Consider the following 16594-nt stretch of genomic DNA (forward strand, 5'->3'; position numbering starts at 1 on the left):
CTGACCTAATCCGTGACCTAATCCCAACAGATAAAAATAGGAATGTCAGAGGTTCTGAGAACTGACTTGGAATGAGGTGGCACTAGAGGAAAGAACTTTCCATGTGTAAATAAAAGGTAATGCAATGATAGGGTACTGACCTCTGTGGAGTAATTTCAGTTACAACATTGGCATCAACCTGATGATGTGGAAAATTGCCCAGGTAAAAGGACATATCCAACTCTACCAATTACCACCCTACCGGTCTACTCTCAATCACCAGTAAAGTTAAGGGCAGGAGATACATGGGAACATCACTCGCTGCAAGTTCCCCTCCAAGCCACTCTCCATCCCAACTTGGAAATATATCGCTGTTCCTTCACTGTCACTAGGTCAAAATCCTGGAATTCCCTCCCTAAGCCCATTGTGGGTGAACCTACAGCACACAGACTGCTGTGGTTCAAGAAGGCAGCTCATCACCATCTTCTCAAAGGGCAATTCGGGACAGGCAATAAATGCTGGGCCCAGCCAGCAACACTCCTGTCCATGAATTAATAAAAAAAAAACATGGCTCCCGTGGCATAATCCTCAATTCCCCAACTGATTAAGAATCTATCTCAGCCTTAAATACATACAAGGACCCTGCCCCCACAGCTCTCTGTGGCCAGGAGTTCCAAAGACTCACAACCCTCTGAGAGAAGCAATTCCTCCTGTCAGCCTTAAATTGGTGCCCCTTTATTCTGAGACTTTGCCTCTGGTCCTAGACTCTCCCATGAGGGGAAACATCCTCTCAGCATTGACCCTGTCAAACCCCTTAAGAATCCTGTATGTCTCAATGAGATCATCTCTCATTCTTCTAAACTCCAGTGAGGAGATTCCCAACCTGTTTAGCCTTTGTACATAAGACAATCTCTCCGTACCAGGGATCATCCGAGTTACACTTCCCTGAGCTGCCTCCAATGAAATGATATCTTTCCCTAAATGAAGCAGCTAAAGCTGCTGACAGTACTCCAATATGGTCTCACCAGCACCTTGTACTGTTACAGTAAGACTTCCCTACTCTTAGAAAGGTCTGTTGGACCGTTCCATACTACATTATCCATGTGCAGTTCTTATGTTCTCAGGGATAAGATAAACATCATTGTATCAGGTTAAAGGTCCGATTGATCATACTGGAGATAAGACCCTCATCAAACCATGTTCCCTTTCATTCCAAACTCTCCTTCCCAAGGACCACAGATGGAGATTCAGGAACTGGGAATCCTCAGACCATAGATAGTAGCAACTGCAGATGCTGGAGAATCCGAAACAACAAGGTGCAGGGCTGGATGAACACAGCAGGCCAAGCAGCATCATAGGAGCAGAGCGGCTGACGTTTCGGGCCTAGACCCTTCATCAGAGCACCCTTTCTGCTCCTATGATGCTACTTGGCCTGCTGTGTTCATCCAGCTCTGCACCTTGTTGTCTCGAATCCTCAGATTTGTCCCTGTCCCATGAGGGATTCACCCAGTTTCACATGGACTCTCACCCACTCTATTGGAAATTCCAGGATTTGGGATGGATCCCATACCTTGTGCCTCCAATGGAAGGGCCGAAGAGGGTCAGCAGTCAATCTAAAGAGGTCTCGGAAAAAAGCCACAAAAATCACAAAGGCAGCACCCAGCCCTGATGCTGAAAGAGCTGCTCAGTTCCTGTGACACATTTCAGGCGCAACCGCTTGTCAAAACATTTTAAAAAATATTATGCTGACAAAGTTCAACAACTTTATTTAAGGGAAGTAGATATGGAGATGGTTCAGAGAGGCTGTGTGTGTGTCACAGAGAGCAGGAAGGCATGGGAGAGAGTGAGGCGGGGAGAGCGTGAGGGAGATAAAGGAGGAGGGAGAGAGAGTGGAGGGACAGAGAATGAGTGAGAGAGATGGGGGAGAGTGAAACAGAAGGTGAAGGGGAGAAATGAGGGTGAGTGAGTGACAGAGGGTGTGGGTGGTGGGGAGAGAGTGAGACGAGTCAGAGAGAGAGGGAGGGGGACAGAGAGAACAAGAGAGAGAGGGAAAGAGAGACACAGAGAGAGGAAGAAAGAAGAGAGAGACAAAGAGATGGAGAGAGAGAGAAAGGGAGAGGGTGAATGTAAGAGAAAGGGATAGTTGAAGAGGGAGAGAGCAAGTGAAAGAGAAAGGGGCAGAACAAATAGAAATAGGAATGATTTGAGAGAGACAGAGGTGGGAGGGAGGGAGAGGAGGAGGAAGGGAGTGAGAGATATGGGGAGAGGGAGGGGGGAGAGAGAGAGAGATGGGGAAGGAGAGAGAAAGATGGGAAGGGAGGAGGGAGATAGAGGGGGAGGGAGACAGAGAGAGATGGAGAGGGAGAGAGAGGGGGAGGGAGAGAGGGAGGGAGAGAGGGAGAGATGGGAAGGAAGCAAGGGAGAGAGAGAATCTGAAGCTTTTGTGTTCAACAGGGACTAAAAGACCGAATAATAACTAAAATTGGGTAAGTGTAATTTTTTGATGCTTTACACAGCTCTGGAGCAGATGGGGCTTGATTCCAGGTCTCTCAGTCCAGGGGTAGGGACACTACCACTGCACCATAAGAGGGCCCACCTGTGTCTGGTATTTAGTGGACGCTTCCTTTTCTGTTTCTACCTGTCACCCGAGTGATACGTTTTGTACATGCACTGAGACTGTAACAAGACACCATTGTGAACAGACTTGGATCTGTGCATGCTCCCCGTGCCTCACCCCACCCCCACCCCCACCAAGCCAATGAAAACACCATGTGGCCAGTCGTGTCCTGTTAAAGGCAATGCTGACAGCAATAAAAAAGTGAGGGAGGGGGTGGGGTGAGGTGGGGGGGTTTAGGGCACGTGGAAGGGGACTAAAGCAAATTGGAGTTGGAGGGGGAAATAAATCACTCTGCCCCCTGCCCACCTCTCCCTAAAGGCATCGAGACATTGATGGGCACTGCATGTTCTCTCTCCAATGACATCCGGGCATGAACATAACCACAGATTAAGTGTAGTTTCTTGTTGAATGTTAGGGGAGGGCTTCTCTCTGTGAATCCTAAACCTGCCTTATTAACTCTGTATCACTCCACAGTGACACTGCACTGATTCCGGCCTCCCACTCACCCGATAGAATGCATTCCCAGCTCCAAAACCATTTTGAAACAGTGACTGTTAACCCGGTCAGGCACTCTCAGTCCTGAGCTCCCCAGTACCCTCCCGGTCAGATTGGGGTAACTTTGTGCCCGGCTTTGTGGGCGGGCACTTGGACCTCCCAATGGAGGGGCTCATGCAGAGGAGCTGCATCCTCTCCCTCCAACAGAGAAGGTGCTGAGCCTGGACCCTGCCAGGCTGGTCAGTGCAGCCCCAAACCACCCAGAGACACATCTAACACTGACCTTCTCAAATCCACCAGAGTGACTGCCACCATCTCGTCTCAGATAGTTCCAGCACCCTCGCTCTCACCTGCAACACCAGACAGTTTGCTGGGGTATGTAATAATGTGGTAATTATATTGCAGAATTCTAACGTCCTCAACATTAACTGAGATAACAATAACCTAAAGGGTTCAGAGGAGCCTGATAGCATGAATTTTTTTTAAGAGTTATTCACAGGATGAGGGCATCTCTGACTAGGCAGCATTTATTGCCCATCCCTAATTGACCAGAGGGCAGTTATGAGTCAACCACATTGCTGTGGGTCTGGAGTCACATGTAGGTCAGACCAGGTAAGGATGGCAGTTTCCTTCTCTAAAGGATATTAGTGAACCAGATGGCAGTTTCCTTCTCTAAAAGACATTAGTGAACCAGATGGATTTTTCCGAAAATTGGCAATCAATTCATTATCATCATCATCATCATCAGACAATTAATTCTAATTTTTTTAAAATTTGAATTCAAATTCCACACATGTGCCCATGGCAGGATTCAAACCAAGTCCCCAGAACATTAGCTGGGTCTCTGAATTAATAATCGAGCGATAACACCACTAGACTATCACCTCCTCTTGATGTATTCGGGACAGGTTTTTATATCGACTTGTGGAAGGTCCAATACGGGTTGGCACAGTTCTTTGGGAGAAAGAAGCTGGGCAGGTGTCCAAGGTAGTATTCAGAGCATTTCAGTGACCATGACCACAACACCATCTGTTTTGAGTTTGTAAAGGAGAAGGAAGAAGATGATACGTGAAAAAGGATTTTGGATTGGAGCAGGCACCAGCTCAGATTGGAGCAGCCTGCGTCTGTTCATATGTTCTCCAGGTGCTTACTCACTCTGAGCCTCCCTGATGCTCACAGCCTCCCTGACTCATCTTGTCTTTTTACACTTTTTTCCCCCAGACTTAACAGTGGCAGAGAATTCCACAGGCTCTCCACTCTCTGGGTGAAGACTTTTCTCCTCATCCTTGTCCTAAATGGTTTGACTGATTAAGAATCTATCTCAGCTTTAAATATAAACAAGGACTCTGCCCCCATAGCTCTTTGTGGCAAGGAGTTACAAAGACTCACAACCCTCTGACAGAAGAAATTCGTCCTCATCACAGCCTTTCATGCCCCTTTATTCTGAGACTATGCCCTCTGGTCCTAGACTCTCCCATGAAGGGAAATATTTACCCTGTCAAACTCCTCAAGAATCCAATATATTTCAATGAGATCACCTTTCATTCTTCTAAACTCCAGTGAATACAGTGCCAACCTGTTTAGCCTTTGTCCATAAGACAATCTCTCCGTACCAGGGATCATCCGAGTTAAACTTCCCTGAGCTGCCTCCAATGAAATGATATCTTTCCCTAAATGAAGCAGCTAAAGCTGCTGACAGTACTCCAATATGGTCTCACCAGCACCTTGTACTGTTACAGTAAGACTTCCCTACTCTTATATTCCAACCCCCTTGCAATAAGGGCCCACATTCCATTAGCTTTCCCAATTACCTGCTGCCCCTGTGTGCTAGCTTTCTGTGTTTCGTGCACAAATTTCCCCAAGTCCCTTTGTGTTGCAGCTTTCTGCAGTTTCTCTCCATTTAAACAATATTCTGTTCTTTTGATCTCCCTTCTAAAATGAACAACTTCACATTTTCCCACATTATACTCCATTTGCAAACATTTAGTCCACTCTGTCAACCTATCAATATCTCTCTGTAAACTGCTTGTTTCCCAGTCACATCCTGAGTTTCCAACTTTTCTTTGTCGTGTCTGCAAATGTGGCTACAGTACGTTCAATTCCTTCCTCCCAGTTATTAACATATACTGTAAACAGGTGGGTCCCAGCATTGATCCCTGTGGAACCCACTGGCCATGGATCACCAACCTGAAAAAGAACCTCCTATACTCACTTGCTGTTTCCTGCCCATTTGCCAGTTCTCTATCCACACCAATTTACCACCTTCAACACCATGAGCTCTTGTGGTTAAACCTTTTGGGAGGTACCTTGTCAAATGCCTTCTGGAAGTCCAAATATAACACATCTACTGGTCACCCTCTATCCAATCTGGTTGAGACTTCCTAAAAAAATTCTAATAAATTAGTCAGACACTAGTTCTCTTCCATGAAGCCATGCTGACTCTGCTGGTTCGATTATGCTTTTCCAAATATTCTGCTATTACATCCTTAATAACTGATTCCACCATTTTTCTAACAATTTTCCAACCTTAGACTAATTAGCCCACATATACCCATGTTTTCCCTCACTCCCTTTTTGAATGGGATGTCACATTAGCAGTTTTCCAATCCTCTGGTACTTCTCGAGAATTCAATATTCCAAAAAAAAACAATGCATCCACTATCTCTGTAGCTCCCTCTTTTAGGGTTCTAGGATGCAAACCATCAGGACCAGGAAACTTCTTTGCCTTTAGTCCCATTAGTTAATCTAATGGTGATTGTATTTAATTCCTTCTCCCTACATTTTCTTTAGTATTAATGAGATGTTCAAAGTATCTTCCACTGTAAAGACTGATGCAAAATATCTGTTTAACTGCTTTGCCATTTTCTTGTTCACCAAAACTATCTCTCCAGATTCTCTTTCTCAAGGGTCGATATGCACTTTGACCTCTGTCTTCCTTTTTATATATTTAAAGAAACTCTTAATGTCAGTTATATGTTTCTTGATAGTTTGCTCTAGTAGTTTATTTTCTCTCTCTCTACTACCTTTTTAGCCCTCCTCCCCTTTGCTGGATCCTGAATTTATCCGTTTTCAGGGCTATCACTGACTTTTCTCTCCTTATATGATTTTTCTTTCAACTTAATACTGTCCTTAACTTCCTTGGTTAGTCATAGAGTCATGCAGCATGGAAACCCTTTGGTCTAACCAGTTTATGCTGACCATAATCCCAAACCAAACCTGTCCCATTTGCCTGCTCCCGGCCCATCTCCCTCCAAACATTCCTTATTCATGAACTTATCCAAATGTCTTTTAAACGTTGTAACTTTACCTACATCCGCCACTTCCTCTGGGAGTTCATTTCACACACAAACCAAAAAAATTGCCGCCACATCTTTTTAAAATTTTTCTCCTCTCATCTTAAAAATATACCCCCGAATCTTGAAGTCTCCAGATCTAGGGAAATGACACCTGCCATTCACCTTGTCTATACCCTTCATGATCTTATAAACCTCTATAAGGTCATCCTTCAACTTCCCATGCTCTAGTGAAAAATATCCCAGCTATCTAGCCTCTCCTCATAGCTCAAATCCTCCATTCCCGGCAACATCCTGGTAAATATTTTCTGAACCTTCTCCAGCTTTAATATTATCCTTCCTACAACAGAGTGACCAGAATTGGACACAGTATTCCAGAAGAGGCCTCACCAGCGGCCTGTACAACCTCAATATAGCGTCCCAACTCCTGTACTGAAAGGTCTGAGCAACGAAAGCAAGCGTGGTAAATACCTTCTTAACCACCCTGTCTATATGTGATGAAACCTTCAAAGTATTGTGTACCTGTACCCCCTAGGTCTCTCTGTTCCACAACACTCCCCAAGGCCCTACTTTTAATTTTATAAGACCTGTCTTTGGTTGTTTCACCAAAATGCAATACCTTGCATTTATCCAAATTAAACTCCATCTCACACTCTTCAGCCCATTGGCCCAATTGATCAAGATCTCTTTGTAATCTTAGATAACCTCCTTCACTGTCCACTATGTCACCAATTTTGGTGTCATCCACAAACTTACTAACCATGCCTCCTACATTCTCATCCAAATCGTTTATATCAATGACAAACAACAGTGATCCCAGCACCGATCCCCGTGGAACACCGCTGGTCACAGGCCTCCAGTCCGAAAATCAACCCTGCACCATCACCCTCTGTCGCCTGCTGTTTAGCCAGTTTTGTATCCAATTGGCAAGCTCACCCTGAATCCCATGTGATCTAACTTTACTAAATAGTTCACTATGCGGAACCTCATCAAAGGCTTTACTAAAGTCCAAGTAAACAAAAAGTTTGCAAGATGGTGGCAGACTAGGATGTTCTTGTCGGAGCCTCCTCTGCTCCACCTGTTCTTTTTCTTCCTTCTTTCTTTCTTTCTTCTTTATCTCTCTCCTTTTTTCTTCTTCTCTCCACTCAGCATCGGAGCCGGCAGCAAGTCCACGGCAGCGAGCCCTGCAGCCGCGTGTGGGCTGCGAGCCCCAGAGTACTATGGGAAAGATTCTTGCAGTTCGGAAGCATTGTGCAGGCAGCAAATCCTGGGAAACAGTGAGAGCGGGAGCGAACAGCCTCAGGACGATGAAGGGCCGAGACCCCAGGGCGACGAGGGGCCGAGGCCCCAGGACAAAGAGGGGCCGAGGTACGAATCCCGGTCCAGCGTGACTTACCTTGTTGTTGCCAAGTGCCGGTGAGGAGTGGACTGGAGGCTGGAGCAATGCAGGAAAATTGCTGGACTTGGGCCTGGCACCACATGCTGAGCTGCTGTTATCGGACTGCAATTTAAAACCTTTCACTATGTGGTAACTACCTCAGTAAGTAATGCTTATGCTTTCTTTAATGCTCTTTGGATAAGAACACTATACTTTTTTTTTACTCTGTAAGACTTATACCTAGGTATTTGTATCTAAGATGGCACTATTAAAAGGCAGCCATTGTAAAAACTTTTCACTGTACTCCTGTACTTCTGTAATGTAGTACAAGTGACAATAAAGAATATTCTGTTCTATTGTATTCTACAACATGTACAGCTCAATCTTCTTGGTTACTTCCTCAAAAACCTCTATCAAATTTGAGAGACACGATTTCCCTCGCACAAAACCATGCTGATTATCCCAAATCATTCCTTGCTCTCCAAATGCATATAAATCTTATCTTTCAGAATCACTTCCATGATCTTCCCCACCACCAACGTCAGACTCTATAGTTCCCAGGCTTCTACTTACATCCCTTCTTAAACTTCGGCAAAACATTAGCCACTCTCCAGTCATCCGGCACCTCACCCATAGTTATAGATGATGCAAATATTTCTGCTAGGGGCCCTGCAATTTCCTCTCTAACTTCCCACAAAGTCCTGGGATACACTAGATCAGATCCTCAAGATTTATCCACCTGTATATTTTCTAAGACCTCCAGTACTACCTCTTCTGTAATGTGAACTGTTTTTAAAACATCAATATTTATTTCTCTGAGTTCTCTAGCCTCCAATTCTTTCTCCACTATAAAAACTGACAGGAAATATTCATTTAACATCTTCCCCATCTCCTGAGGTTCAACACAAAGACAACCTCTTTGATCGTCAAAGGGATCCTACTCTCTTTCTAGTTGCTCTCTTACTCTTCGTGTACTTATAGAATCACTTTGGATTATCCTTATCCTTATTTGCAGGGGCTATCTCATACCCTCTCTTTGCCTTCCTGATCTCCCTCTGAAGAATACCCCTGCACTCTTTATACTCTTCACGAGATTTGAACCCAGTTGTCTATATCTATGATTCTTTTTTATTCTTTACTCAAACCTCTATATCTTCATTCATCCAATGTTCTCTAATCCTCCCAGCCTTACCATTCACTCTAAACGGGAACATAATGACTCCAAACTCTCGTTATCGCACTTTTGAAAACCTCCCACTTATCAGATGTCCCTTTACCTGTGAGTAATCTGCTTCAAGCAATTTTTGTAAGTTCTTGTCTCATACCATATAAATTTGCCTCACTCCAATTAAAACCTTAACTTTTATGGAAGGTTTATCCCTTTCCATAACCATTTTAAAACAAATAGAATTATATCACTAGATTCAAAGTGCTCCCCTTTTTTTAACCCTTCAGTCACTTGCCCTGCCTTATTGCCCAAGAGACGGTAAAGTTTTGCTCCTTCTCTGGTAGGAGCATTTACATGCTGATAAAGAAAATTTTCTTGAACAAATTTAAGAAATTCTTCATCATTCAAACCTTTAACATGATGATAATCCCAGTCAATGTTTGGAAATTTAAAATCCCCTACTGTTATAACCTCATTATTCTTACATATATCCGAGACCTTGTCACATTATTGCTCCTCTATTTCACTCTGGGGGGACTATAGTCCAATTCCATTTTAAGGTGATCATTCCTTTTTTATTTCTAATTTCAACATATATATTTTCACTGGATGATTTTTCAGAAATGTCTTCTCTAGCTACAGCAGTAATGTTTTCCATGATCAAAAACACCACTCCCCCTCCCCTCTTGCTTCCTTTTCATTCCTTCCTATAGCATCTGAAATCTGAAATATTGAGCTTCAAGTCCTGTCCTTACATCAGCCGTGTTTCTGTAATAGCCATAATGTCCCAGTGCCATGTTCCCATACATGCCCTGAGTTCATCTGCCTTATCTGTAAGACACTTTGCATTGAAATAAATGCAGTTTAATTGTTTAGAGTCATGGTTGGTTTATCCCTCTCTTGAATCTTTCCTCCGCACTGGGATCTATTTTTACTGAGGGTCATGAAGTTCCTCCTTAAATGTCTGTTGCTGCTTGCTTACTGTCTTTCCTGGTAACTTATCTTCCCCATTCAGTTTAATTACACTCTATCCTCATTTCATTGTAAAAACTGAAAGAGCTGCGGATGATGTAAGTCAAAAACTGTATTCTGAGGAAGGGCCATCAGACCCGAAACGTTAACTCTGATTTCTCTTCACAGATGCTCCCAGACCTGCTGAGATTTTCCAGCAACTTCTGTTTTTTTTTCTCATTTCATTGTAATTCCCTTTATTCACTTAAACACAGTTATTTCCAACCCAAGATTCTCACTCTCAAACTCCATATTAAATTCTGTCATAAAAACAGGAATTTCTAAAGAAACTCACAACTGTAGAAGGGTCACTGGACCTGACATATTAACTCTGTTTCTCTCCTCACAGATGCTGCTGGACCTGCTGAGTTTCTCCAGCACTTCCTGCTATTGTTTCAGATTTTGAGCACACATAGTTCTTTGTTTCTTCTTAAACTCTATCATGTTATGATCACTGCTTCCAAAGGGAATCTTTTCCTTGGAGATCATTTATTAAAGCTGCCTCATTACCCACTAGCCTGTTCCCTGGTTGGCTCCATAATATATTGCTCTTCAACTTCATCCCTGATGCAAGGAATTTGTTGTCATAGCTACCTTTAATTTGATTAAACCAGTCAACATAAAGATTAAAGTTAGTCAGCTATAATTATTGCTCCATTCTCTATACATGCTTCTATTATGTGTAAATTTGTAGCATTTCTACAAAGTGGTCACTGTTTGGGGTCTGTACACTCCTCCTACCGATGTCTCGTTCCCTTGCATCTCCGCCCAGATGGACTCTACACCATCTGAGCTTTGGTCGTCTCTCACAGTTGTCTTCATTTTATCTCTGATTAACAGCGCTACCACACCACCTTTCCCATCATGCCCTGTTCTCTCTGAAAGGACAAAGTTCCCTACTTGTTACGTTCCCAGTTTTGATCTCTTTGTAACTATGTTCCCATAATGGCTTTGGCATCATATTCATTTTTAACAATATGCACTGTCAGTTTGTTTACATAATTCCAAATGTTTCAGGCTTTAAGATACAAAGCCTTTAAGTTTGTTTCATTATTGACTTTCCCCTCGTTGTTTATGGTTCTTTGCTGCAATATGACATTCACACATTCTGTCCTTTTCTTTTCTTTCCTGGGAAAAATTAACAGCATCATTAACCAGCAAACCTACCTTGCCCTTTCCCTTGGATTTCATCATTTTCTTTGCAATTGAACCCAGCCCCTACTACTTAGTTTAAAGCCCAATCCACAGCCCTAGTTGTGACTGTCCAGCACTCTGCTCCCAGAATGATTCAGGTGGAGCCCATCCCATTGGAACATCTCCTTCCTTCCCCAGTCCTGGTACCAATGTCCCATGAATTCGAACCCGTTTCTCCCACATCAATCTTTAGTTTTGTTAACCCTGTGCCAATTAGCTTCTGGCTCAGGTAGCAATCCAGAAGTTATTATGTTTTTGGTTCTGCTTTTTAATTTAGCCCCTAGCTGCTCATATTCCCTCAGCAGAACCCCATTCCTCTTTCTACTGATATCGTTGGTTCTTACGTGAACCATGACAACTGGATCTTTCCCCTCCCAAACTAAGGTGCTTCTGTAACCCAGATGAGATATCCTGAATCCGGGCTCTTGGCAGGCTCTCAGTCCTGTCCACAGAGAACAGTGTCTATTCCCCTGACTATGCTATCCCCAATTACAACTATATTGCTGTTTTTATCCCCTTCAGCCTTGCGGCTTCCTATACCACGGTGCTATGTTCAGTTTGTTCATCCTCTCTACAGCCTATACTCTTATCCACACAAGGAGCAAGAATCTCAAACCTGTTAGACAAGCTCAAGAGCTGAGGCTCGTTCGGCACTACCTCCTGGATTCCTGGTTCTGGACTTTGCCTGTCATTGGGAACTTCATCCCTGTATTTACCCTGTCTAGTCCTGCTTGAATTTTACAGATTTCTATGGGAACCCCTGACTCATTTAAACACCAGTGAATATAATTCTAATCAATTCAATCTCTCTTTATATGTTCGTCCTGCCATCCCAGGAATCAGTCTTTGTTGAACTTCCTCCATATGCAAGTACTGATGAGCTCCATAGTGCAGCACTGAAAGTCAGGAAGGTGCCATCAGGAGATGGTGAGCTGGGACATGTCGGGTGCCAAGGTCTGTCGATGTGGGCTCTGTGTTTGTGCTCACTGCCAACACAGTGTTCCCTGGGAGGTTGGTGCTGGTGCCCAGGATAAAGACCCAGAGGAACAAGGGGTGAGCTGGAATCACTCAGTAATGACTGAGGGGAAATCTCAGCCAGTAGTTTCTATCGGGGGGGGGCGGGGGGGGGGGCGGGGGCGGGGGGAGGCACAATGAAACGGTGAATATTAACGAGGTAATCTGAGACGTTAATGAGGCAAATAGGCCTCTTGCAGCTCACTTCCTCCAGGTGTTGTTCAACAGGGACGAGTACTGATTCATCAGCTGACGGAGGACGGTATGTGGTTATCAGCAGGAAGTTTCCTTGCCCATGTTTAACCCGGAGTCATGAGACTTCATGGGGTCCGGAGTCAATGTTGAGGACTCCCAGAGCAACTCCCTCCCGACTGTATCCCACTGTGCCGCCACTTCCGCCAGTTATTTATTGAATTCCACCATCTGCTGTGGCTGGATTTGAACCTGGGTCCCCAAACATTACCTTGAGCTCTGGATTAATTGTCTAGTGACAATACCACTACATCAATACCTCCCCAAATGTATTCTTTGGTAAGTATTTCTTAAATGATTTGACACAGTACCTTTCCAACAATGGGAGACCCTATCAAAACAGTAGTGCCTGCTCAGTACTGACTCTGTGGCAGTGATATCTCACAGATTCACAGGGCAGTCAGGGTAAATACTCCAATGATATCTCACAGATTCCCAGGACAGTCAGGGTAAATACGCCAATGATATCTCACAGATTCCCAGGACAGTCAGGGTAAATACTCCAATGATATCTCACAGATTCCCAGGACAGTCAGGGTAAATACTCCAATGATTCCCAGTACAATGTAACTGACGCAAGTGCTCAGCAGTAGATCTCCAGCAGAGTGAATGTAAAATGTGATATAAAGACAATTTACCTTGTACAGATACACTGACGGCCTTTCCGCTATTGGACATGTTCTTTCCAACAATGTCACAGTAATAACGTCCACTGTGGCTGCTTTCTATGTCTCTGATGGTGAGAATGTAGCTGTTATGGATGAGATCTCTGAAAGATTGAAATTTCTCATTTTCGGTGTGATCTCTGGTAACCCCATCAGATTGGGAATGTGTCAGGATCTCACGACGGTTATCATTCCACGTTACACCAAGGTGTTGCACACTGCTGTGCACAATTGCACATTGTAACTGCACTGAGCTGCCCACTGCGACCCTCACTTGATCCGGACTGAGAATAACCTGTGGATTTGTCATCGTTCCTGAGGGATTGAACAGGAGAATAAAGCAACTGATCACCTGACAGGAATTTCTGAGAGTGTTTCATCAAACTTATTCTCTCTCTGTGAGGCTGACAACCAAACAGCTGACCCCCACCCCCACTCTGAGAGAATGTGGCGTGTGGTAGTATTGCGTAGATCTCAGAAAGGCCTAATAACTTTCAAACAGCTCGACTACACCACACCCATTTTTACTCACCCATGGGATATGGGTGTTGCAGACTGGGCTAGCATTTATTGCCCATTTCTAATTGCCCCTTGAGGTGGTGGTAGTGAGCTGGCTTCGTGTCCATGTGATGTGGGTTGACCCATGATGCCGTTAAGGAAGGAATCTGGGATTTGGACCCAGTGACAGTGAAGGAATGGCGATATATTTCCAAGGGGGGATGGTGAGTGACTTGGAGGGGAACTGGCAGGGAGTGGTGTTCCCATGTATCTGCTGCCCCTTGTCCTTCCAGATGGACATGGCTGTGGGATTGGAAGGTGCTTTCTGAGGAGCTTCAGTGAGTTGCTGTAGTGCATCTTGTAGATGGAACCTGAATGAATATCAGTAGTGGAGGGAATGGATTTTTGTGAATGTGGTGCCAATTAAGTGTGCTGCTTTAATAAAAGTCCTGCAGATGCACGACATTTAAACTAAAGCCAGAAAAGTGTGGAGAACTTCAGCAGGTCCAGCAGAATCTGTTGAGAGAGAAACAGAATGAACATTTCCAATCCAAAATCTGTTCTTTGGAACTGAAGGCTTCTGAAAAGGATGGGAATGACATTTGTCAACAGTGCAAAACCCATTGTATTTCAGCTCCTTTCAGTTCTGACTGATAGATACAGCACACCTAGATCTCAAAGCACCAGAAAATCTCTCACTGTGGAGGTCATTCATCCCATTGTGAAGGAACTACCCAGTACTGCCCCAGTCACTGACTTCCTCTTTCCCCATTGACCTTTCATTCATCTCCCTGGAAGGATTTGTCTATTTGCCTTTGAACAGCTCTCTCTCCAGCCTCCAGCTCCCTCTCAGGCTGAGTCTTCCCGATCATAACACTGCTTCTGAAACGAAGTCTCAGCCTCCTTCCTGCTGTTTTGTCTCTGAGGGCAGTAAGGTCACGGAGCAGGGAGCTCAGAGCAGATTAATAACATCTTCAGGAGCAGATTGATAAGGGCTGGTTCTGTATCTGCTGCTGTGTGAGCAGAGAGAAAGAGAGACAGAGAAAGAGGGAGAGAGAGAGAGAGTCATAGAGTCATAGTGTCATACTTATGGTCCAACCAGTCAATGCCGGCCATATTCCCAAATTAAACTAGTCCCTCCTACCCATGCTAGGCCCATATCCCTTCAAACCTTTCTTATTCATGTATTTTTGTAAATTTCTTTTAAATGTTGTCATTGTACCCGCATCCACCACTTCCTCTAGAATTCCACACACAAGCTACTGTCTGTGTTAAAAGTTGCCCCTCACATTTTTTTAAATCTTTCTCCTCTCACCTCAAAAATATGTCCCCTAATCTTGAACTGCCCCACCTTGGAGAACAGACACCTGCCATTCACCTTATTTATACCTCTCAGGATTTTATAAGCTTCTATAAGGTCACGCCTCAACCTCCTACACTCCAGTGAAAAATGTCCCAGCTATCCAGCCTCTCCTCATAACTCAAACCCTCCATTCCCGGCAACATCCTGGTTAATCTCTTCTGAACCCTCTCTAGCCTCATAATATCTTTCCTATAACAGGGCGATCAGAACTGCACACAGTACTACAGAAGAGGCCTCATCAACATCTTGTACAACCTCAACATAGCGTCCCAACTCCTATACTCAAAAGGTCTGAGCAATGAAGTGTGCTAAACACCTTCTTAACCATCCTAATTATATGTGAGGAAAACTTCAAAGAATTATGTATCTGAACCCCTAGGTCTCTCTATTCCATAAGACTGCCTTACTTTTAATTGTTTGAGTCCTCTCTTGTTTGTTTTACCAAAATGCAATACCTCACATTTTTCCAAATTAAACTCCATCTCCCACTCTTCAGCCCGTTGACCCAATTGATTAAGATCTTTTTGTAACCTTAGACAACCTTCTTCACTGTCCACTGTACCACCAATCTTGGTGTCATCCACAAACTTATTAACCATGCCTTCCGTATGCTCAGATAAATCATTTATATCAATGACAAACAACAGTGATCCCAGCACCAATCCCTGTGGAACACCACTGGTCACAGGCCTCCAGTCCGAAAATCAACCCTGCACCATCACTCTCTGTCTCCTGCCGTTAAGCCAATTTGTACCCAATTGGCAAGCTCACCCTGCATCCCACATGATCTAACTTTACTAATTAGTCTACCATGCAGAACCTTGTCAAAGGTTTTACTAAAGTCCAAGCAAACTTTGTCTACCACTCTGCCCTTGTCAGTCATCTTGGTTGCTTCCTCAAAAATCTCAATCACGTTTGTGAGACATGATTTCCCTTGCACAAAACCATGCCGACTATCCCTAATCATTCCTTGCCTCTCCAAATGTACGTAAATCCTATCGTTCAGACTCACTTCCAACAAGAGAGATAGAGATAGAGAGAGAGAAAGACAGAGGCGGGGGTCGGGGGGAAGTGTTGGGGGGAAGAGAGAGAGAGAGAAAGATGGAGAGAGTGAGAGAGAGAAAGATAGGGAGAGAGAGAGAGAGTTCATGAAGCCCCTTCCAAACCCACGACCACTTCCATCCAGAAGGACAAGGGTAGCAGATACACCACCCCCTGCTAGTTCCCCTCCAAGCCAGTCGCCATTCTGACTTGGAAATATATCGCTGTTCCATCAATGTCACGAGGACAAAATCCTGGAATTCCCTCCCTCAGGGCATTGTGGGTCAACCCAGATAGCTGAACTGCAGCAGTTCAAGAAGACAGCTCACCCCCACCTTCTCAAGGGCAATTAGGGACGGGCAATACATATTGGCCCAGACAGCGACACACCCATGTCCCGCAATTGAATAATAAACAAGTAACAATTTGACAAAAGACTCCAATAAGCCCTGTGAGTTGAAATTGAAGCATTCTGGGTTTAGAATAGAGGTCAGGTATGAACAACACTCTCGGAAACACAGCACTGACAGAGAATAGTTTAAACAGATTAAACAGATACTGGAATTAATTGGTGATAATCGACCATTTCCTGCTGTATATCTCTCTCCCGGTCCTGGCTGAAACTG

The 16594-nt window shown here is 44.2% G+C and overlaps 1 protein-coding gene across 1 annotated transcript in view; it reads right to left on the reverse strand.

Annotated features, from left to right (window-relative positions):
• The window catches only part of LOC109923485, a 19399-nt gene extending 6023 nt beyond the window's left edge, over positions 1 to 13376 (reverse strand). The window contains exon 1 of the mRNA XM_048592515.1: positions 13040 to 13376. Within this exon, the coding sequence (XP_048448472.1) occupies positions 13040 to 13376 (337 nt within the window). The remainder of the gene's footprint in view (positions 1 to 13039) is intronic.
• Between the last annotated feature and the right edge of the window lie 3218 nt (positions 13377 to 16594).

This window comes from Rhincodon typus, unplaced genomic scaffold (genome assembly GCF_021869965.1).
Source record: "Rhincodon typus isolate 14 unplaced genomic scaffold, sRhiTyp1.1 hic_rhity00001367, whole genome shotgun sequence".
NCBI classification, from domain to species: Eukaryota; Metazoa; Chordata; class Chondrichthyes; order Orectolobiformes; family Rhincodontidae; genus Rhincodon; species Rhincodon typus.